At 42.4% G+C, this 19660-nt stretch overlaps 1 protein-coding gene across 1 annotated transcript; it reads right to left on the bottom strand.

Annotated features, from left to right (window-relative positions):
* Positions 1 to 19243: 19243 nt before the first annotated feature.
* SEM1 (SEM1 26S proteasome subunit) lies at positions 19244 to 19429 on the bottom strand. The gene has a single exon (XM_028724035.2). The coding sequence runs from the start codon at positions 19427 to 19429 to the stop codon at positions 19244 to 19246; it is 186 nt and encodes a 61-aa protein (XP_028579868.2).
* Between the last annotated feature and the right edge of the window lie 231 nt (positions 19430 to 19660).

The raw sequence follows: 19660 nt of genomic DNA on the forward strand, positions 1-19660 counted from the left end.
GAGTATATTTGGGGGGGAAATGAACGAATTCCTATGCCCCACAAATAACCCAGAGATGCATTTTAAGTACAGTGGTACCTCAGGTTACATACACTTCAGGTTACAAATGCTTCAAGTTACGCACTCCGCTAACCCAGAAATAGTGCTTCAGGTTAAGAACTTTGCTTCAGGATGAGAACAGAAATCGTGCAGCAGCGGCGCAGCGGCGCAGCGGCAGCAGGAGGCCCCATTAGCTAAAGTGGTGCTTCAGGTTAAGAACAGTTTCAGGTTAAGTACGGACCTCCGGAACGAATTAAGTACTTAATCCGAGGTACCACTGTAAAAGCACACATTCTACTCATGTAAAAACACCAGGCAGGCCCCACAAATAACCCAAGATGCATTTTGAATAAAAGGACACATTCTATTCATGTAAAAACACGCTGATTCCCGGACCACCCGCGGGCCGGATTTAGAAGGTGATTGGGCCAGATCCAGCCCCCGGGCCTTAGTTTGCCTACCCATGGATAAGATGATTAAAAACAAGCAAACCTGGAACAGCTTCTGTTAGAGCAGAACAGCGCAAGCTCTATATGAGAAAGCCTTCTATAGCCAGTGGTTCAAGAGCCAGAAAGTCATTACTGTAAACTTGGGGTGGGAAACATGTGTGTAGATGGAGTGTTGCATTCGCCCAAGGAAAGACAAATGTGAGTGGGGCCGGACCTGGCAGTGGGCCACCCATTTTCTCTCAGCCACTTTTCCCCTCTTCCTTCCCCTAATTTTTTTCTCTCTCTCCCTCCTTCCCTCTCCCCTTGCCCCCGAGGAACAGTTTTTGTTGAACGGTTGGTTGTATGTCTGTTTGCTTGTTTATTAGAAGTACTATATTTATATTTGACCCCTCCAGCGAGTTTGCCTCACTCAGAACTGTTCACAACCATCCAAATCAACATATAATACAGTGGTACCTCGGGTTAAGAACTTAATTCGCTCTGGAGGTCTGTTCTTAACCTGAAACTGTTCTTAACCTGAGGTACCACTTTAGCTAATGGGGTCTCCCAGTGCTGCCACTCGATTTCTGTTCTCATCCTGAGGTAAAGTTCTTAACCCGAGGTACTATTTCTGGGTTAGTGGAGTCTGTAACCTGAAGCATCTGTAACCCGAGGTGCCACTGTACTGGGAAAAAGGAAACAATCCTGCTGGTTGTGAAGTAGCTCAGTGCTTCGGATAAAGTGCAATATAAGGACATGATCTGAAGCAGCCAGGCGTCTTCCTTGCTAGATGTTGCCTAGCATCTCACAAAGATGTTATATGGCACAATTTTGGACAGTGAAAAGGCATGAAGTGGGCAAGACAAGGGATGATTCACCTCTGTGAATCATTTATTTTGTAACAAAAAACAAAACAAAACAAAACCTAGGATATATATCTTCTAAATAAATAACATGTCATCCCTTACATTTTCCAAGCAACAACCTAAAGACTTTCCATTAATGCAAGTGCTCACTGGAGATGAAGTGATAATATACCTGTTGCTGCTACTCATAACTATACAGTTAAGTTTGCATGCAACACACTTTACCATCTCATTCTTCATCACCACAAATATATTCTTATATTCAGATTTAAGGGATGAGGATCTGAAGTAAAGTAATGGTGACTTTACAGATTTGTTGTTGTTTAGTTGTTTAGTCATGTCCGACTCTTTGTGACCCCATGGACCAGAGCATGCCAGGCACTCCTGTCTTCCACCGCCTCCCACAGTTTGGTCAAACTCATGCTGGTAGCTTCAAGAACACTGTCCAACCATCTCGTCCTCTGTCGTCCCCTTCTCCTTCTGCCCTCCATCTTTCCCAACATCAGGGTCTTTTCCAGGGAGTCTTCTCTTCTCATGAGGTGGCCAAAGTATTGGAGCCTCAGCTTAAGGATCTGTCCTTCCAGTGAGCACTCAGGGCTGATTTCCTTCAGAATGGAGAGGTTTGATCTTCTTGCAGTCCATGGGACTCTCAAGAGTCTCCTCCAGCATCATAATTCAAAAGCGTCAATGCTATTTTGGACTTGCTGAGTGATCACCTTCCCTAATCACATAAATTTTGTTTTTGTTTTCCTCAAACATGACATAATTGCAGGTGCCTCAACTCCAGAAATGGAGCAAGAAAATAATTTTCCCCACCTCTCAAGAGTTAATAAAGCCTTAAAGAGTTAAAGAGTGCATTATCACTCAAACTGATGTAAAGGAAGTCTTACTAGCACTAAGTGCTGTGTGAATTGCACTATTATCTGGCACAAAGACCTTAAACACCATAAATCACACCAGGGTGCATCCCCCTCTGGCTGCTGATCCATAATCCCCCAATGCCCTGAGCTTTCAGGAGGTAATCTTCCAACAATAGGATGAGCTGAGAATTGTGTTCTCCTAGGATTTGTGTTGCAATTTAATGTCTGTAGCTTTGGTGGTGACAAGAGCCACTTGTATCCCATTCAAAATTTTCAGGAATTTAAAAACACCTTTCATAAATTGCATGGGGTGGGGTGGGGAATCTAATTAATTTCAGAAAGTGCATGCTGCCCCTCAATTAAAAAAACATTTTCAAGACTACAGAATATGTTTATTCGCTCGTCCCCTCCTTTCTAGCTAGTTTCCAGACAGAGAAATTCTGGACTCTGGGGTACCTCAATATTACGTATTTCAAACAACGGTGGAATTAGTTGAGTTCTGTCACATTTTACCATTGTTCAAGCATGGATAAAGAACAAAAGTGTTAGAACATTTCTTCAATAGCTATTGACAAGGCCTGAGAGCACCAAACTGTTCCTTGTTTAAGCCACCAACCCCATCAAATATATTTGTTTCCTTTGAGAGAACAGAACACAGATTATATTGACTGAGTAACCAAGACTGTTTGTTTGTTTGTGTGCTACAATTATATACCACCTTGCTATAATACAATTCACATTTGTATTTTGAATATAGTATTCATGCTCTCATGTTACATTTCCCCTTTGTTTTTCTAAGTCTGAAAATTGTTTTTAAAGTTCTTCAAGCCATAATGACAAGATTTGTAAAGGGACATGTCTGGGGGAAATCGATTGGTGCTTGTATAAGTTATAAACTATAGTCCTTTATGTGCTTTTTTCTTCAACCCAAATGTCTCCATGTTGTTGTGATTCCGGTGTTGCAAGGGATTGGAATAGATGGCGCCTTGGATCCCTTCCAACTCTATGAGTTCTATGATTCAAGGATCCTTTCATTGACATGGGCTCTCTTTTAAAAACTGCATCAAATTAAAACTTACATTGATAAACTGTCCAGTAAATATCTGGTGCACAGATCTGGTACTTGCCAGCACCGGGAAAACACTGATCAAAGGCACATAGGCATCCATCCCCATGCACAAAATTGCATCATAATCATCAACAGACCACAAAGGATGTAGGTCAGGCCTGTTCAACCTGTCAATCACGATCTACTGGTTGATTGCGGGCTGTCCCTGGTCAATCCTGGTTGATCGTGTGATCTTGAGCGATCGCCCCCCCAAAAAATAAAAATAAAATAACAAAAAAGCTCAACAACTCTGGTCACTCCAATGGGTAGATCACTGCCAGTTTATTTATGGTGGGAGCAGATTGCAGTCTCTTGGAAGCTGGACACCCCTGATGTAGGTGAATTATGATTTAAAGGTGGCTCTGAGGTGGCCCTTCATGTCACATGCCCCCTTCCCTAGTGTTCTTTTCCATCTCCCACACAAACCTGACCTCTGTATAATCCCCAGTCTTCCCTACCACTCCATTTTTCTCCCTCAGTTGTCACCCAGATAGCTTCCCTTTGCTTCCTACTATTTCAGTCACTCATCTTTCTGTTCAGCTACTTGGGTGCTGATCTGAGCCTCGAGAAGTAGAGCTGAAAAAGCAAGTAGTAGAGCGTGTCATTCTTCCCCTGCTTGGCAGGGGGTTGGACTCGATGGCCCTTGTGGTCTATTCCAACTCTATGATTCTATGATTCTTTCACCTCCAAACTTTTCAAGACTCTGCAGCTCCGGTGCCAATATGAGCCTTGAAAAGTACCGCATTTTTCGCTCTATAGGACGCACCCGACCATAGGACGCACCTTGTTTTAGAGGGGGAGAACAAGGAAAAAAATTTCTCCCCCTCTCTGCTCAGCGCCCTTTCTCCTCCTGCTTCTCTGAAGGGGCGCTACGCAGCTCTCCCTCTCTGTTGAAGCCAGGAGAGTCTTGCTCTCCTGGCTTCAGCAAAAGGAACCCAAAGCCTCCGGAGCACAGCAGGACCTCCCGCTGCGCTCCAGAGGCTTCAGGTAGCTATCCCTGAAGCCAGGAGAGTCTTGCTCTCCCGGCTTCAGCGAAAGCAACGCGAAGCCTCCGGAGTGTGGAGGGAGCGCTCCCTCTGCGCTTCGGAGGCTTCGCATTGCTATTGCTGAAGCCAAGGAGCCTGCATTCACTCCATAGGACGCACACACATTTCCCCTTAATTTTTGGACGGGAAAAAGTGCGTCCTATAGAGCGAAAAATACGGTAGATAGAGCTGAAAGAGGAAGTGGAAAGGAGCCCCTCACCATCTCATGATGAAAGGGGGAGTGAGGGAAGGTCCTCAAGGCTACCATCACCCAAAGTTTGGTAGAAGGTACCACCTGAAAATGCTACAAAAGTCAGCAACACTGACAGCATAACTATATGCATGCTTACTTGGAATAAAATTACATTTTGTTCAATAGCCTTGCACCCTTATTTGTTTAGGTTCACAGCCTTAAATATTCAAAATAATGTGATAAAAGGAAGGGGGGGAAGAAGTATAAAGCTCAAAATGGACACAGGAGCAGGGTGAAAATTTGCTTCTCGCCGCCTGTTTTCAATGTAGGCCCATCTAATTATGGCAGGTTATAGACTGTGGCTAAGGATGTGGCTGGTGCTGTGGTCTAAACCCCGTTGCTCGGTCCCTGCTCCTGCCAACCTAGCAGTTCGAAAGCACATCAAAGTGCAAGTAGATAAATAGGTACCGCTCCAGCAGGAAGGTAAACCGCATTTCCGTGCGCTGCTCTGGTTCGCCAGAAGCGGCTTAGTCATGCTGGCCACATGACCCAGAAAAACTGTCTGCAGACAGTAAAGCGAGATGAGTGCCGCAACCCCAGAGTCGTTCGTGACTGGACTTAACTGTCAGGGGTCCTTTACCTTTACAGACTGTGGCTATGCTTCATAGTGGAACAGAAATGAACCCATATGTCTGGAAAGGAGCTCAGAGAATGTGTTGATTGAAGTGGTTTTGTTAAACAATCATAGGCCACTCTATAGGAAAACCACAGGATATATAGAGAATGGGCAGGAAAAACATCAACATGGCAAGTCCTCAGTTGCCCTCTGCATTCTTCTGAAGCATCTTACATGGCTTGAGACAGGGTGCCATGCTAAAGTAATCATATCATTCATATTATGATTAAGCATCTTTGCTGCCAGTTCAGCATGTTGAGTTGTATCACATCTCAGCCCCATTCTATCCAGAGTCACAATCAATGGGCCTAACTCTGCCAAAATAAAGCTGCATTGCTACAGTCCTATGGATGCTTCTATGGAGTAAGTCTTATTGAATTCAGCCTGACTTACGGTACTTATATGTAGACATGTTGCTCAAGGTTCCTCAGACTACATTGATTATGAGATTATCAGTATCCCAGCTCTGCTACAATAAAACAACCCTATGGTTCATACAAAAGCTGTCCAAAGGCAATGAAGTTTTGGGGTGTCTTTGTTAATTTTAAAACATAGTGAGTCACCAGCATCCTATTAAAAATGCTTTGTGTGCATTCTTCTGGTGAGAGGGAGGGGAAGGAATAAAAGCCGCAGTTATCAGAAATCTGTCCCTTATTCTATAACGTGGGAATGTCTTTCTGCTTATTTCTGCCTCTTCTCCTTCGCTCTCCCGCCCCACCCCGATTCATTTTATGTTCTAAATCCCATCAGAAGGTTAATTGTGTTAACAGGAGTTACTGCCACAGGGGAAAGATGTGATTGAATGCTGAGTGCAGTTTTAGTTGATAACCTCAGAGTGACTGAAAGGGCACAAAAAGGGGGCCGATCTACTCTGAAGGGGCTGTCAGTCACTCAGGAAAAATGCGGCTGCTGGAGAAATGGCCTTATCTCCCAGGACACAAGGAAGAAAAGCTATCAAAATAATCTCAAGCCTGCACTCCTTCTAGCTTGTATGTCTCTGTCTGCAGGCCTGGCAGCTGAGCTACAGATATGACAAACTGGGCTTTTCATCGGGTGTGAATCATAAACAAACAAGCACAAGGCTCGGTATATTCTTGGGCACAGTTTAAATGGCACGAAAACGTGCAATTCATCAGAAGGGCTAATGCACAATGGTAAATAACGGGATTTTATTACACCAGTGAACTGTTTTGAAGGAAGGAAGGAAGGAAGGAAGGAAGGAAGGAAGGAAGGAAGGAAGGAAGGAAGGAAAGAAAGAAAGAAAGAAAGAAAGAAAGAAAGAAAGAAAGAAAGAAAGAAAGAAAGAAAGAAAGAAAGAAAGAAAGAAAGAAACCCAGCAACAATGGGCCAGTCCAATGAGAAAATTATGTACACAAAATTCTCTACATGGAAAAGGGTAAAACCAGTGGCTCAGTTTGGACGGGGGCCTCACACACAGGGCTGTAGCCAATAGTAGTCCCACTTAATTTTAATGGGTCTACTTTGAGTAAAATATAGCTATATGTTGGATAACCCACACAGCTGAAACTACGCTTACATACCCTCCAATGTTTCTCTGATGAAAATAGGATGTCCTAAGGAAAAGCGGGACATTCCGGGATCAAATCAGAAACCAGTGTGGCTTTGAAAATCTGGCACTGTCCCTGGGAAATAGGGACATTGGGGGGGGGGGGTCCTGAGCTTATTTCACCTCTTCAACAGGCAATCAGTCTGTGTGCAGGAGCCTGTGGGCTTTTCAGGCAAGAAGCTGTAACCAGCAACCACTTACAATTTAATAGTTATGGCATGATCAATTTATGTATTATATATCGCACCCATCAACTAAGGAACTCAAGAGTAGCACGAATTGTTCTTTTCTACTTGTTTTTACCTTCTCAACAATCCTGTGAAATAGGTGGTACTAAGAAAGTGTCTGGTTGACCCCAGGGGCAGATCTTCTATGAAACTAAGGAAGCTTAAGCTACAGGGCCCTTAATCTTGGAGGGGTCCCAGAAGCGGCTTTAGTCCACATTGCTTAAAAATGTGAGGTCTTCTAGACCCAATTTGATTATTATTATTTTTGTAGATATTTCAACAATCCCAAAGTTTGAGAGTCAGTAGCACAGCTGTTGTAAAAGTGTGGCAATCTGTCATGGAAGAACCCCATTGAAGAAGATAACAGTGGTTACCCAGACCTCATTGCTGGTTGTGATGGTGCCCCCATGACAGTTCAAGCGTGAAGGCCCCCAAGATGTAGGTCTGCCACTGGTTGACCCAAGGCCACCCAGAGAGTTTTGTGGCTAAGCAAGAATTTGAAGAGGTCTCCCTCTCTGGTTCTGGACCAGAATACTAGCCACTATAGCACACTGCTTGCTGGGACAAATTGTCCTCTCCAGAATAAATATCTAAAAATCACAGAGAAGATGAGGTAGTAAAATTACATGACATTAGACAGCAAGGGTGCATCACAAGACAGAATCATCCTCTATGTAATAAGCAGTCCCTGCGCATAGAAAAAAATAGATTTTGGGGGGAAATGTCCTGTTGAAAGCAATGATTCTTCAACATCAACTTTGTTGTACTTGTCATGTTGTTTGGATGCCTGATTACTATCTCCCAAAGCAACTACAAAAAAGAGGTTTAAAGGCGCTCTCAAGGCAAATCTATATATAAAAAAGTAACATAGGCATTGATAACTGGGAAACACTGTCTTGTGAGCCCTCCTATTGGAGAACAGCTTTTACCAAAGGTGTCATGGACTTTGAAGAAGCACGAACTCAGGATGAAAAGGAGAAACGAGCGAAGAGGGTTTGGCAAACCCTCACCGTGATCACCTCCCACCCAGAAACCTATGTCCCCACTATGAAAGGACGTGTGGATCCAGAATTAGCCTCCACAATCACTTACAGACTCACTGTTAAGACCATGTTCATGGAAGACAATCTTACTCAGCTACAAGTGATTGCTAAAGAAGAAGTTAGATTTGTATGGAGATAAAGCTTTAGGGATTGAATCAAGTGTCTGTTCATGGCGTCCTCTTTATTTCTCTCTCTCCTACCCTCAATTAAAAAAAATATATCCTGCCTTTTCTTAGTTGAAAGCAGCTCACAAACTCATTTGCCTTCCTTCTGCCATGCTGATACAATAATAGTGTCCTAAAATTGTCTCTCAAGTATGCATGCTAATCTTTAACATACTATTTCCCATAGATATTAGATATTCCTCTAACAAACCAAACCCAAATGCCTTATTCTGCTACGTCCTAATAGAGCTCGACTGTTCCCTCCTGCACCCGTTCTGAGGTGAAAAGGTTCTGCAGTGATGAAACTAACAACACAACTAGAACAAAACAACCAAAAATGCTTATTGACTTGATAGCAGGGAAAGCCAGTTTGAAGTATTTGATTCCTGACACCAGTTAAGCAAGTATGTGCAAAGTGTAAAACCTGCACTTGTTGATTTCTGACATAAAAATCAATGAAACTGTCCATAACCTTCATCTCTTTGGTTTAACTCTCCATAGTAGATCAAAAGAGAGTAATTAGATTTCTGCCTGACTAGCGGGGGTAGAAAGCTGTTTCATTTTGGATCAAAAACCTTCCCAGTAGATTACACCTCCTAACCGTTGCTTATCAACACTTAACAATTGCTTCTGTATTTGACTTTGACAGAACTACCAGAATGCTACAATCTAATTTCCAGAGAAAGATGATGAAAGGCTTTCAAAGTTTTAGTTTTGTTCCCGATTTCAGTATGTATTCTCCGTTGTGCTACACATTTTGGCTATCCAGATTTCTGGACCATCCAATCTTACTAATCACCTCAATAATTAAAATAAAGCAGGAGAAGCCTTCATTTAATGGACAAGACAATCTTTAGGTTTAGATTTAATGTACCTGTCTCACTCTGTAAATAAATATGTCTCTGTTTTCATGCTCCAAATGAGACTAAGGCTATGTACATGCTATACCTTTAAAGCTTATTCAAAACACATTCTTTCCCTCAAAGGATTCTGGACACTGCAATTTACCCCTCACAGAGTTTCAATTCCCAGCAACCCTTAACAAACCACATTGCCCAGAATTCTTTGAAGGAAAGAAGGTGCTTTAAAAGTACAATGTGCACACAGCCTCATGGGCGTAGCCAGGCTTCATGTTGCGGGGGGTGGGTGCGGGCAGACAGAACCTTAGTTAGTTAAGTATTTTTATTGATTTACTTTTTCTAGAGGGGGGCCTGCCCCCTCCCACCGGCTATGCTCATGCACAGCCTAACACTCTTCCATAGATTTTCATCTGGCAACTTTTGTAATATCACAAACATTTTGCTGCCTGCCACTGAAGACAACTGTTTGAGCTGCCTTCTGTTTATGCTGCTAAATCAGGTACAGTGGTACCTCGGGTTACAGACACTTCAGGTTACAGACTCCGCTAATGCAGAAATAGTACCTCAGGTTAAGAACTTTGCTTCAGGATGAGAACAGAAATCGTGCAGCGGCAGCAGGAGGCCCCATTAGCTAAAGTGGTATGTCAGGTTAAGAACAGTTTCAGGTTAAGAACAGACCTCTAGAACGAATTAAGTACTTAACCCGAGGTACCACTGTAATATTAAGGGGGGAAGGACAAGGTAAGCTGAGGTTCTAAATAGCCCTTATTGGCAATGTTTTAGTTTAGCATTGCTGTTGCCAGTAGATGAGCATTATTAATATCTGCTTTAAGCAAAATATCACTCCGGAATGGAAGCAGCTTGGAAATATCGAGAGAGCACAAAAAAGCAGACAACATATAGCACTGGCAATGCGCTAGATGGGAAGTAATCAGCTGGAAAATATGTGACAACTTAACATCAGTGATGGACAGATGCGGTGTATTCATGTGTGGAGGCCGAGGGAAGCGGCTCAGTGAATTCCAGGCCACAAAAGCAAGCTTTGGAGACAGATTCCCATCATGCACACCATCTGGCAGCTCCCTTTATAACCTGTGGGAGTGCCATATACTATTCTTTGGGTGAACATTGTTTAATTCTTTTACAATACTCAATTCATATTTAATTATAAACATATGAAGGTATCTGGTGTTAGATATTAAGCTCGACAGACAGACAAACAAACAGACAGACAGACAGACCCAGCAGTGTGATGAGGGTGATGCAACCAGCCTCCCAACAAGATCAGGAGGCGGCAGCAATAACCACTGCCAATAGAGAGTGTAGTTTAAAATAAGTGTTATAGCATGAATTTCACACATTCAGCTATTCTTTTAATGTATATTTCATTATCAGAAAATCAATATCACTCACATGTACTTAGTAATAATTATTTATTATTTGCACCCCACCCATCTGGCTGGGCTACCCCTGCCACTCTGGGCAGCTTCCAACAAAGATTAAAAATACATTAAAACTATTATAAACAGGGGGTAATAATCCCACATGGATAATTTTTGCATTTTTGATCATGGGATAAATCTGAAAATCATCTTTAAATGTATGGCATTTGTTCAATTATAGCTCAAATTTTAGCTCAGCTCCCAATATGTGAAAGCCTCAGTTTTATCAGAATGAACTAACTCAACTTCATAAAACAATAGTCAGGTATTGTAACCAACAAAGGCTCTTCCACTAGGGATACTGAACTGCAGCTGCCCCACTTGAAATGTCAAGCAATTTTAAAAAAATAAATAAATCCTGAGCCGTCCGTCCCCCCCAAAAAAAATCTTAAAGCCGCACACTCTTTCCTGTCCCACATGCATTTCATACTTCCATGAATGCTTGTGGAGGCATTTCTGTTAATCTGTTCCAAGGCCAATTAGCAATCAGCATATTTCAGGAAGTCCTAATCCAAAGGTATACCTATGGCAAAAATATCTGGGCAAAAAGCAGGTGGCTGACATTTGAATACTCAGAAAAATGCCTGCTTTTCAGCCTCCACTTGACAGCCTCCCTCTGTTGTTATGAGAGCTATTCAGCAGCCACTATATCAAATTAGGGAGGATTGCTTGAAGAACAGCCCTGCACCATGTCACAGCCCATCAGAATGATACATCTGTTCTGAGCATGCTCAGAGCTGTTTCCTTGAAGGCCAGATTTCCTCATAGTAACCACAGAAGCAAGAGTGAGTGTGTCCTACTTTGATGAGCTTTTTTTAAATAGTTTGTTTAGTGTCCTTGCTAGAGAGGGCATGCATAAGCGAGCAACAGTGGACACCTGTGTCTTAGAATCGTAGAATCATAGAACTGTGGAGTTGGAAGGGGTTTGTCTATAATAAATACTTATTATTTCCCCTGAGATATTCCCATTTTATAGATGGAAATGCTGAGGATAAAATGTAATCAACTGAGGTTATGACTCAGCAGGAATTTGAACTCCTCTCCCATGTTTTGCCATTTTGTTGGTGGCTCAGACTACTTCATATCATTGAAATATTATTCTTCATTACATTTTTTTAAGATTGTGAAATAGCTGTGTTTGGCATCATTAGTCACAATATAGTGGATTAAAAAAGGCTTGTGGTTAAAAGAGAAATATATAATAAAACTTGATAATCATAGCAGTTAGAAATAGAATGTTTCTTCTTAAGGAAATGTTGAAAGAGGCCTGAAATCAACTTCCATATGAACACAAATATATATTTGTACAACTGGCCACATGTTCGCAGTTCATTCTGTCTGTTGCACATACAAAATGCTCTAGCTATCAGATTTAACACCTATATCTCAGTCTATAACCTCCTTTACTTGGGGGAAAGTCCCATTGATTGGGACTAAGATGCTTCTAATTGTGCTCAAGATTACAGCCCCAAACAAAAGATTCCAAAATTTTTCAGTATGGCTTGATGCATCTGTGATACTTTCAGTAAAAATAAATAAATTATGTTTTGAGGCATTCCCACACCAATTAAGGTCTCTTTAAACAAACAAAAGCCACTGTCTTGTTATGCCAATCCCACTTCTCTGTATCATATCTTTCATTTTTGTTCAGCAAATGTATGTTTATTCTGTTCTTGTGCTTTTTTTAAACAGTACATCAGTTGGCGGGATCGAATCGTAACTGCACATAGTGTTGATTTGCCACATATTTGGATTTACTGCATATTCGATCCTTCACCCTTTTTCTGGTTTTACACTAGACTCCACAGTGTGTTTTAATCTGTTTGTCCATAGTATTGGCTTTCTCAGATCAATATTGCAAATCAAATCTGTAGCATTCAACCAGTTCCTCTCCATGCAGCTCAAAACTATCCAGCATTACAAATTGTGATTTGCAACATTTTTCTCACCGAAACTTTGTGAAGAAGAAGAAGAAAACACAAGTGCCTAAATAAAAGTCTGCACGTTAAGGGGTAGGGCAGATCACATCAAGGGTCAATCTCTAGGCTGAACTCCTCTGCCGTGGACAAATTTGTAATATTACTCTCCCCCACCCCCATGGCTTTGTGGCAAACTTTTATGGGCCTTATAATAAGTAACTTCATTCATTTGAATGATATCACATGATATTTTCTTAGAACCAGGGGACCTTGGTCCCTATTGGAAACGTAGGACAAGACCCAGTTCAAGTTTAGCAGTCTGAAGTCCCATTGGCTTCAAACTGAAGAATTAAGCAAATGCTTCTGGCTGCAGCCTCATGCACACCTACCTGGGAATAAGTCCCATTGAATTTAATAGGACTTAACTGGGGTGGCTAAGTCAGTAGACTCTTAATCTCAGGGCTGTGGGTTTGAGCCCCACGTTGAGCAAAAGATTCCTGCATTGCAAGGGGTTGGGCTAGATGACCCTCGTGTTCCCTCCCATATCTGCAATTCTATGAGTCTACGACTTGCTTCTGAGTAGGCATGTTCAAGACTGCACTGCACAGCTCTCCCATTGAAGCCAATGGGACTTTAAAGTGCTTAACTTTGGCTGGATTTTGCCCTTAATGCCCAAATAGTGTGATTAAATAAGAAATAAGGCAAATGTCACACGGTGTTATCTGTGGCTCTTGCTAATGCTCTCTGTTCTATTTCACATTGCCCAGCTATTTATTTTAATCATATGTGATTTCCCCCTTTTTCTTTTCTCATCTCTGCACAAGAGGCACCTTTCTGCCTTTGTGAAAGTCACACCAGTCAATGTGCTTCTTTGACATGTAAGGGGCTGAAACACAACAGACTTATGCAATTGCGCTCCGTTCTATAGCCTTCCTTTCTTTTGCTTCCATGCTCTTATTTTTTATATATAGAGAGAGTGTGATTATGAAAAAGATACACCGAGATCTGCATTTGTCTCTGTCCCAGTCACACGGGCAAAGGAATTGCACACAAGCTATTTCCAGGCAGGCAATGTTCTTAGACCTTTCTCTATAGATGCCAATTAGAAGATTAGCATCTTTCCTCTCCAGCCCCTCCTTTTCTATTAAATAGTCACACAAAAGCCGAGCTGACAAATTGCTCTCTCCATGGTGTTGCACGAAGACAGACAATAGATGATCATCATTTACTATACTCAAATCCTATTAATCAGAGATTAATGAGAACATGTCTAGTGGGGGAGAAATTACCAGAATGTGGGGATATTGGCTTGTTACTCATGTAACATCTGCTCTGCCTTTACCTTTAGTGTCATGTCATCTTTTATCATACTGAAATAATGTTTGGTCCAGAAACATAATTAAGATAATGGGGACCTCCCTTTAACAATCACCTGGCTTCAGGGAAATGTATACTTCTGGGACACTTAAAGGTTTTTGTGTGAGGTTTTTTTTATATATAAAAAAGCCATACCTGTATTTTTAGCAAATGTCATTATTTTTCTTTGCAAAAAGAAAAACCAACAATTGTTGCCATTTTTCAGTTTTAGTATTGTTTAAATCTGATATGAAAATGATGAGTGATTTTGGAGGGTCCGCTCCATGGGCGGTGAACTATGAACCATAAACTTCAAACAAATATGTTGAAGAATATGCTTTTCATCATGAAATGTTGGGAGTTCGTTCTTAGATTTAGCAAGGTATTATGATTTTTTTAAATAAAAAAATGTGTCTGATACATCCTTTTTGTTTCAGGACATTTCTTTTTTATTGTTAGTGTTTTTTTAAAAGGTGGTGTTCAGCGAGGTCTTTCCTTGCATATACTGATTATTTGACATTCAGTAATCTGTCACTTTTTCCCCTTTGAAGTGCTATGTGATTATTTTTTCCCCTCCGTGAATACACAGCTTGGAAGCCAAAACTTGTTGCAGCAGAGAGAGGAAGATACAGCATGCCTATCCCTCCAATAGGACAGTCGCGTTTTCCTACAAGAAGATTGGGAGTGAGTGGGGCAAATAACATACGAAGTAACCCTAAACCCCCTGTTTGCCTCTAAGACCTGAAACTTGACAATTTGGTCTTAAGTAATTAGTATTCTTTTCGAAACCTCCTAATGCTGTTATCCCTCAGTATGACGGAAGCCATTGCCAGGATAAACAATAAAGCAATTACATCTGTAATCAGCCAATCAGTAAGGAGGGATTGCAATCTATACGTTTTATGTGCTTTAAACGTACTAATTGGCCCGGCTTCCTAATGGCCCGGGTAGATGCTTGTCTCCGTCGGAGGGCTGAGATGATTAGCGCGCCGCGTATACACGGTTGCCTTCTTGGATTAGCCGTGATCTAAGGCTTTGTGATTAAGCCGTGATTCAGCACCACAGGGACGTGAACAGCTCCCGCAACCCCGCGCTGCCAGGCGGGCGGGGGGAAAGGGGATTGCAGAGAGCTTCTTAATTAATTTTTAATTATTGCTAATTAGAAGTACTCTGCTTTTTTAACATCCTGATGGGGAGAAACAAGAGCGGATCCTGCTTCTGCTGCTTCTTTAGCATTATTCCGTTAATTAGTTTCCCAATGAGGGCTTTACCGGGGCAAGGTCAGGCTCTGGCAGGTCTCAGGAATTAGCGTTGCACCGAAATGAAGAAAACCTCACATCGGGGTGAAGCGGGAGGCTAAGCCCGGGAAGCAGTTTATTTGGCTTTGCTGGCCTGTTTGAAAACAGGACCTAATTAATGGCATGCAGCTTCGGTAATATAATACAGGTGGTAACAACAACAACAACAACAACAACAACAACAATATACAATAACATAATAAAACCTTAAAAAGCTTCCCTATACAGGGCTGCCTTTAGATAGATAGATAGATAGATAGATAGATAGATAGATAGATGATAGATAGATAGATAGATGATAGATAGATGCTTGAGGTTCATTAGGAGACTTGTAGTGAATTGTAGAATTGGGAGGGACAAGGGTAATCTAGTCCAACCCCCTGCAATGCAGGGATCTTTTGCCCAACCTGGGGCTCGAACCCCCCCCACCCTGAAATTAAGAGTCTCATGCTCTACCGACTGAGCTATTCCAGCAGACCCAAGGGTTCAGGAGTGGAGCACCTGCTTTCTATGGCCCGAGAGTCAATCCCTGGATAGACACTGCCAGGCAGTTTATACAAGATTCAGCTACATGGACTAATGGTCTGACTCAGAAAAAGGCTGTGTTAGAGCGTGGTGCTGATAATGCCGAGGTTCCAGGTTCAATCCCTGCACAGCTACATATTCCTGTATTGCAGAGGGTTAGACTAGATGATTCTCAGGATCCCTTCCAACTCAACAATTCTATGATTCTACGGTTGTGAAACCTGAAAAGCTCTTGATTTAAAATCTAGGCTGATGCCAGAAGAGGAGCCTTGGGAACCATACAAAGTGCATCCTCTATTACTGAGCCATAGCCGCCTCATTAAGCTACAGCAAGGCAGTGTCACACAGAGGGGTCAACCCACCAAGGGCTGCTACTGCAGCATCTTCATTCACTTGGAGTGGTAGTGCTTGATGTGCTATTATTTCAGGAGAGTTTTTCAAAGGACCACCAGAAGCTGGTTGTCCCTGTAGTGGGGCAACAGACCTGTACACACACACACAGCCATGTGTATGATGTAACGTATGGCCCAGGTGTTTACATAAGTGGTATCTCAGATGCCCATCTTCCTTTAACCTTTTATCCAACGATGGAGCGAATCGGCCACATATATATCCCCACATTGTGCATTACATTGGGAACATGAATGCTGCTTTGTTGTTGTGGTGCGTATGCAGTCTTCATTTCTTTGTAAGATGACTTAATCCCTCTTCACCATAAAGTCCCAGAGCTGGCTACAACAATATAATATGCCATTCTAAAAACAGATAAAAGCATTCCAAATGGAGCAGAGTGGTATTAAATACTCAACAGGAGAGGTGGGTCCCACAAAACAAAATACTGCCAAAAGGTCAGGGTAAAGAGGGACACATCTTCAGCGTACCATGAAATCTGTACAGTGAAGATGCACGATGCATTTAGGGGCTGCCACAGAGGAAGCCCTCTCCCAGGGCCACCATTCCCTGCACTTTCAAGCGTGTAGGAATTACCAAGAGAGCTGCCAGCTCTGCCAGTCTTAGCACACAAGAAGATTGTTGTTTAGTCGTTTAGTTGTGTCCAACTCGTGACCCCATGGACCGCAGCACGCCAGGCACTCCTGTCTTCCACTGCCCCCCGCAGTTTAGTCAAACTCATGCTGGTAGCTTCAAGAACACTGTCCAACCATCTCATCTTCTGTCATCCCCTTCTCCTTGTGCCCTCCATCTTTCCTAACATCAGGGTCTTTTCCAGGGAGTCTTCTCTTCTCATGAGGTGGCCAAAGTATTGGAGCCTCAGCTTCAGGATCTGTCCTTCCAGTGAGCACTCAGGGCTGATTTCCTTCAGAATGGAGAGGTTTGATCTTCTTGCAGTCCATGGGACACCCAAGAGTCTCCTCCAGCACCACAATTCAAAAGCATAAATTCTTCGGCGATCAGCCTTCTTTAGGGTCCAGCTCTCACTTCCATACATTAGTAGGGCCAAAGTCATTTAGGGCTTCAGACATTAATATGAGCAACTTCAGTTGGGTCTAGAAACAAACAGGCATTTTTTAAATAAAAAATATAAACCAGCCCTAATATATGCAGATTTATTTAGTCCATTAATATCCCACCTTTCTTCCATCGTAGAACCCAAGTTGGCATGCAAGTTGGTCAGAGACTGACCAGGCCCATTAGTGTTGAGGAAGTTAACAGATGTTGCTAACATTAGAAAACCTTAGACTTGCTTAGCTTCTTCAAGGTAGCTGAGCATGAGCCTTCTCCCTGGGACCATCTGCAGACCCTATTTCCTAAGGAAATCAAGATATCTGCGTTGCAGAAATCCCCTTTGTTTCCAGCCCTGCCTTTGCTTCTATTGTGTTCTTGTACGGATCTGTTAGCCTCCATATGCTTTCATTCCTTCTGCCCTTATGCCACAGGGTGCCGCAAGGATAAATTGGTTAATCTCTGTAAGGCTCTTACAGCACAATCCTAAACTACTCAGAAGTAAATCCTGTTGAGTTCAATTGGGTTTGGTCCCAGGTGAGTAAGTATTGGATTACAGCCTAAATTAATAACACGATAGCATGCAGAGCAGTCATTTGCTCCCTGCATTGCTTGGAATCTAAATAACTAGGGCTAAGAAATGGACAAATGAGAGACATTATTCATCCTTTCCTGCATCTCACCCACTGCAAAAGGTCCCAGGGCATGGTCTGAAGGCACATTTAAACAAATAAATGGGCGGGGTATAAATAATAAAGAATGTTATCCTTATCATAAATTTGTATACCGCCCTTCATCCACAGATGTCGCAACATAAATTTTGAGAATTGGGCCCAAAACCTAATTGGCAACCAGTATAGTTGGGCCAGGATCAGCTTAAATGGACTTGCATCCTGGCTGCAGAATTCTGCACCAGCTGAAGTTTCTGAACTGTCTTCAGAGGCAGCCCTACGTATAGCACATGAAGATGAAACTGAGCAGCTCTGGGTCTGGTCAGTGCCAGGATGGGAGACGGCCTAGGAACCACCTTGGAAGAAAGGAGAGATATAAATCCATGCCAATAAATAAATAAATAAAAACATGTCACTCCTCACATGCTCTATGAGATCTGCACATTATTCATGTATGTAGATGCCAAAAGCCTGCTTCCCCACTGGACCATGTGTGGCTGAGAAGACAGGTGATCTCTAGGTGTTGCTTACACAGTAAGGGTTGGACTGTGAACTGGTTCAGGCACCAACATGGGATTAAAACTGAAGGTATAAAATGACCACACTGCCAACATAGTAGCGGATTTGTTAATCCACCACCAACTACCCTCAACAAAGACTATGCACACTGGCAACAGTGGTAGCAGGAATCTACCAACAGCCTACTGATCAATATGGCTAACTTGGCCTCATATTTCATCCCCTGCCGCTTCCACAACTGCAAACAAATCTCACTATAGTTCATCAGAGACAATAAAAGGAAAATAAATATGCCTTGTCCCCTAGTCTTCTCTCATCGTCAATGTAAACCAATAAATATACAGAAAAAGAACCTACTCAATTGACACTGACATAAAAACCCCACATACATATTTTTTTAAAACACACCAAAGACTGTGTGCCCAGGTTGCCTAATGGACTTCATTTTTTTGCTCCACCATTGAGAAACAGTGACTGGGAAGCATCAGCTGCTGATTTTCTGCCTGTTTTAAATCGCTTAAGGACATAGAATCTGTGTCAGGAAAAAAGGTAGCAACCCCAATGGGGGGGGGGGGAATCCACCCAAAGATATGCAGATGTGGTCTCATGTGTGTGAATGTTGGAATTTAATGGTTGAAAATATGGTAGCTGCCAGGCTACAACCACTTGCCTGGGAGTAAGTTCCACTGAACTCAACTGGAGTCTCTCCTTTCCCCCTCTTCTTCTATATTCAATTTTTTATTTATACAAAAAAACACATGGGGGGGTATAATAATGGGCAGTCTAGTATTTCTGCTTCCAGCCAGCATTCTGTAACATTTCTCTGTTCAATATACAATCCCATCCCAGGCCATAGCTGTCAACGTTTCCCTTTTTTAAAGGGAAATTCCCTTATTCTGAATAGGAGTCCTCGCAAGAAAAGGGAAAAGTTGACAGCTATGTCCCAGGCTGCAGCATTGCTGAAAGCTATGAGCTTTCCATCTTGTAGCCATGTTTTTATAATTCAGCTATTAGATGACTGGAGAAATCATCTTCCACATTGTCATCATTCCAGTTGTCTTCCCACACACATGCATCTTCATCTTCATCTAAACCAGCCCAGTCTTCAGCTGGGAACTCCTCGAACTCGTCATCCTCCTCCAGCAGCCCCAAGTCAACAGGCTGTTTCTTCTCCAACTTCATCAGCCTCACGCCATTCTAGAGCCCACCAGCAACTTTCCCACTCTTTTGCTCCCCTGGCTGGAGTCACTTCTGAGTAAAGACACTGCAAACTAAATGTTAGTTTATCCCCACATGACACCTGTTAGATATTGAATGTAACATTTACATACAATATGTAAGAGGAGTTGTAGTCAATCAAACATGCTTCCAAAATGCTGTTGAGGATTAATCTCACAACATGTGCTTCATTCG

This window comes from Podarcis muralis, chromosome 1, assembly GCF_964188315.1.
Source record: "Podarcis muralis chromosome 1, rPodMur119.hap1.1, whole genome shotgun sequence".
Lineage (NCBI taxonomy): Eukaryota > Metazoa > Chordata > Lepidosauria > Squamata > Lacertidae > Podarcis > Podarcis muralis.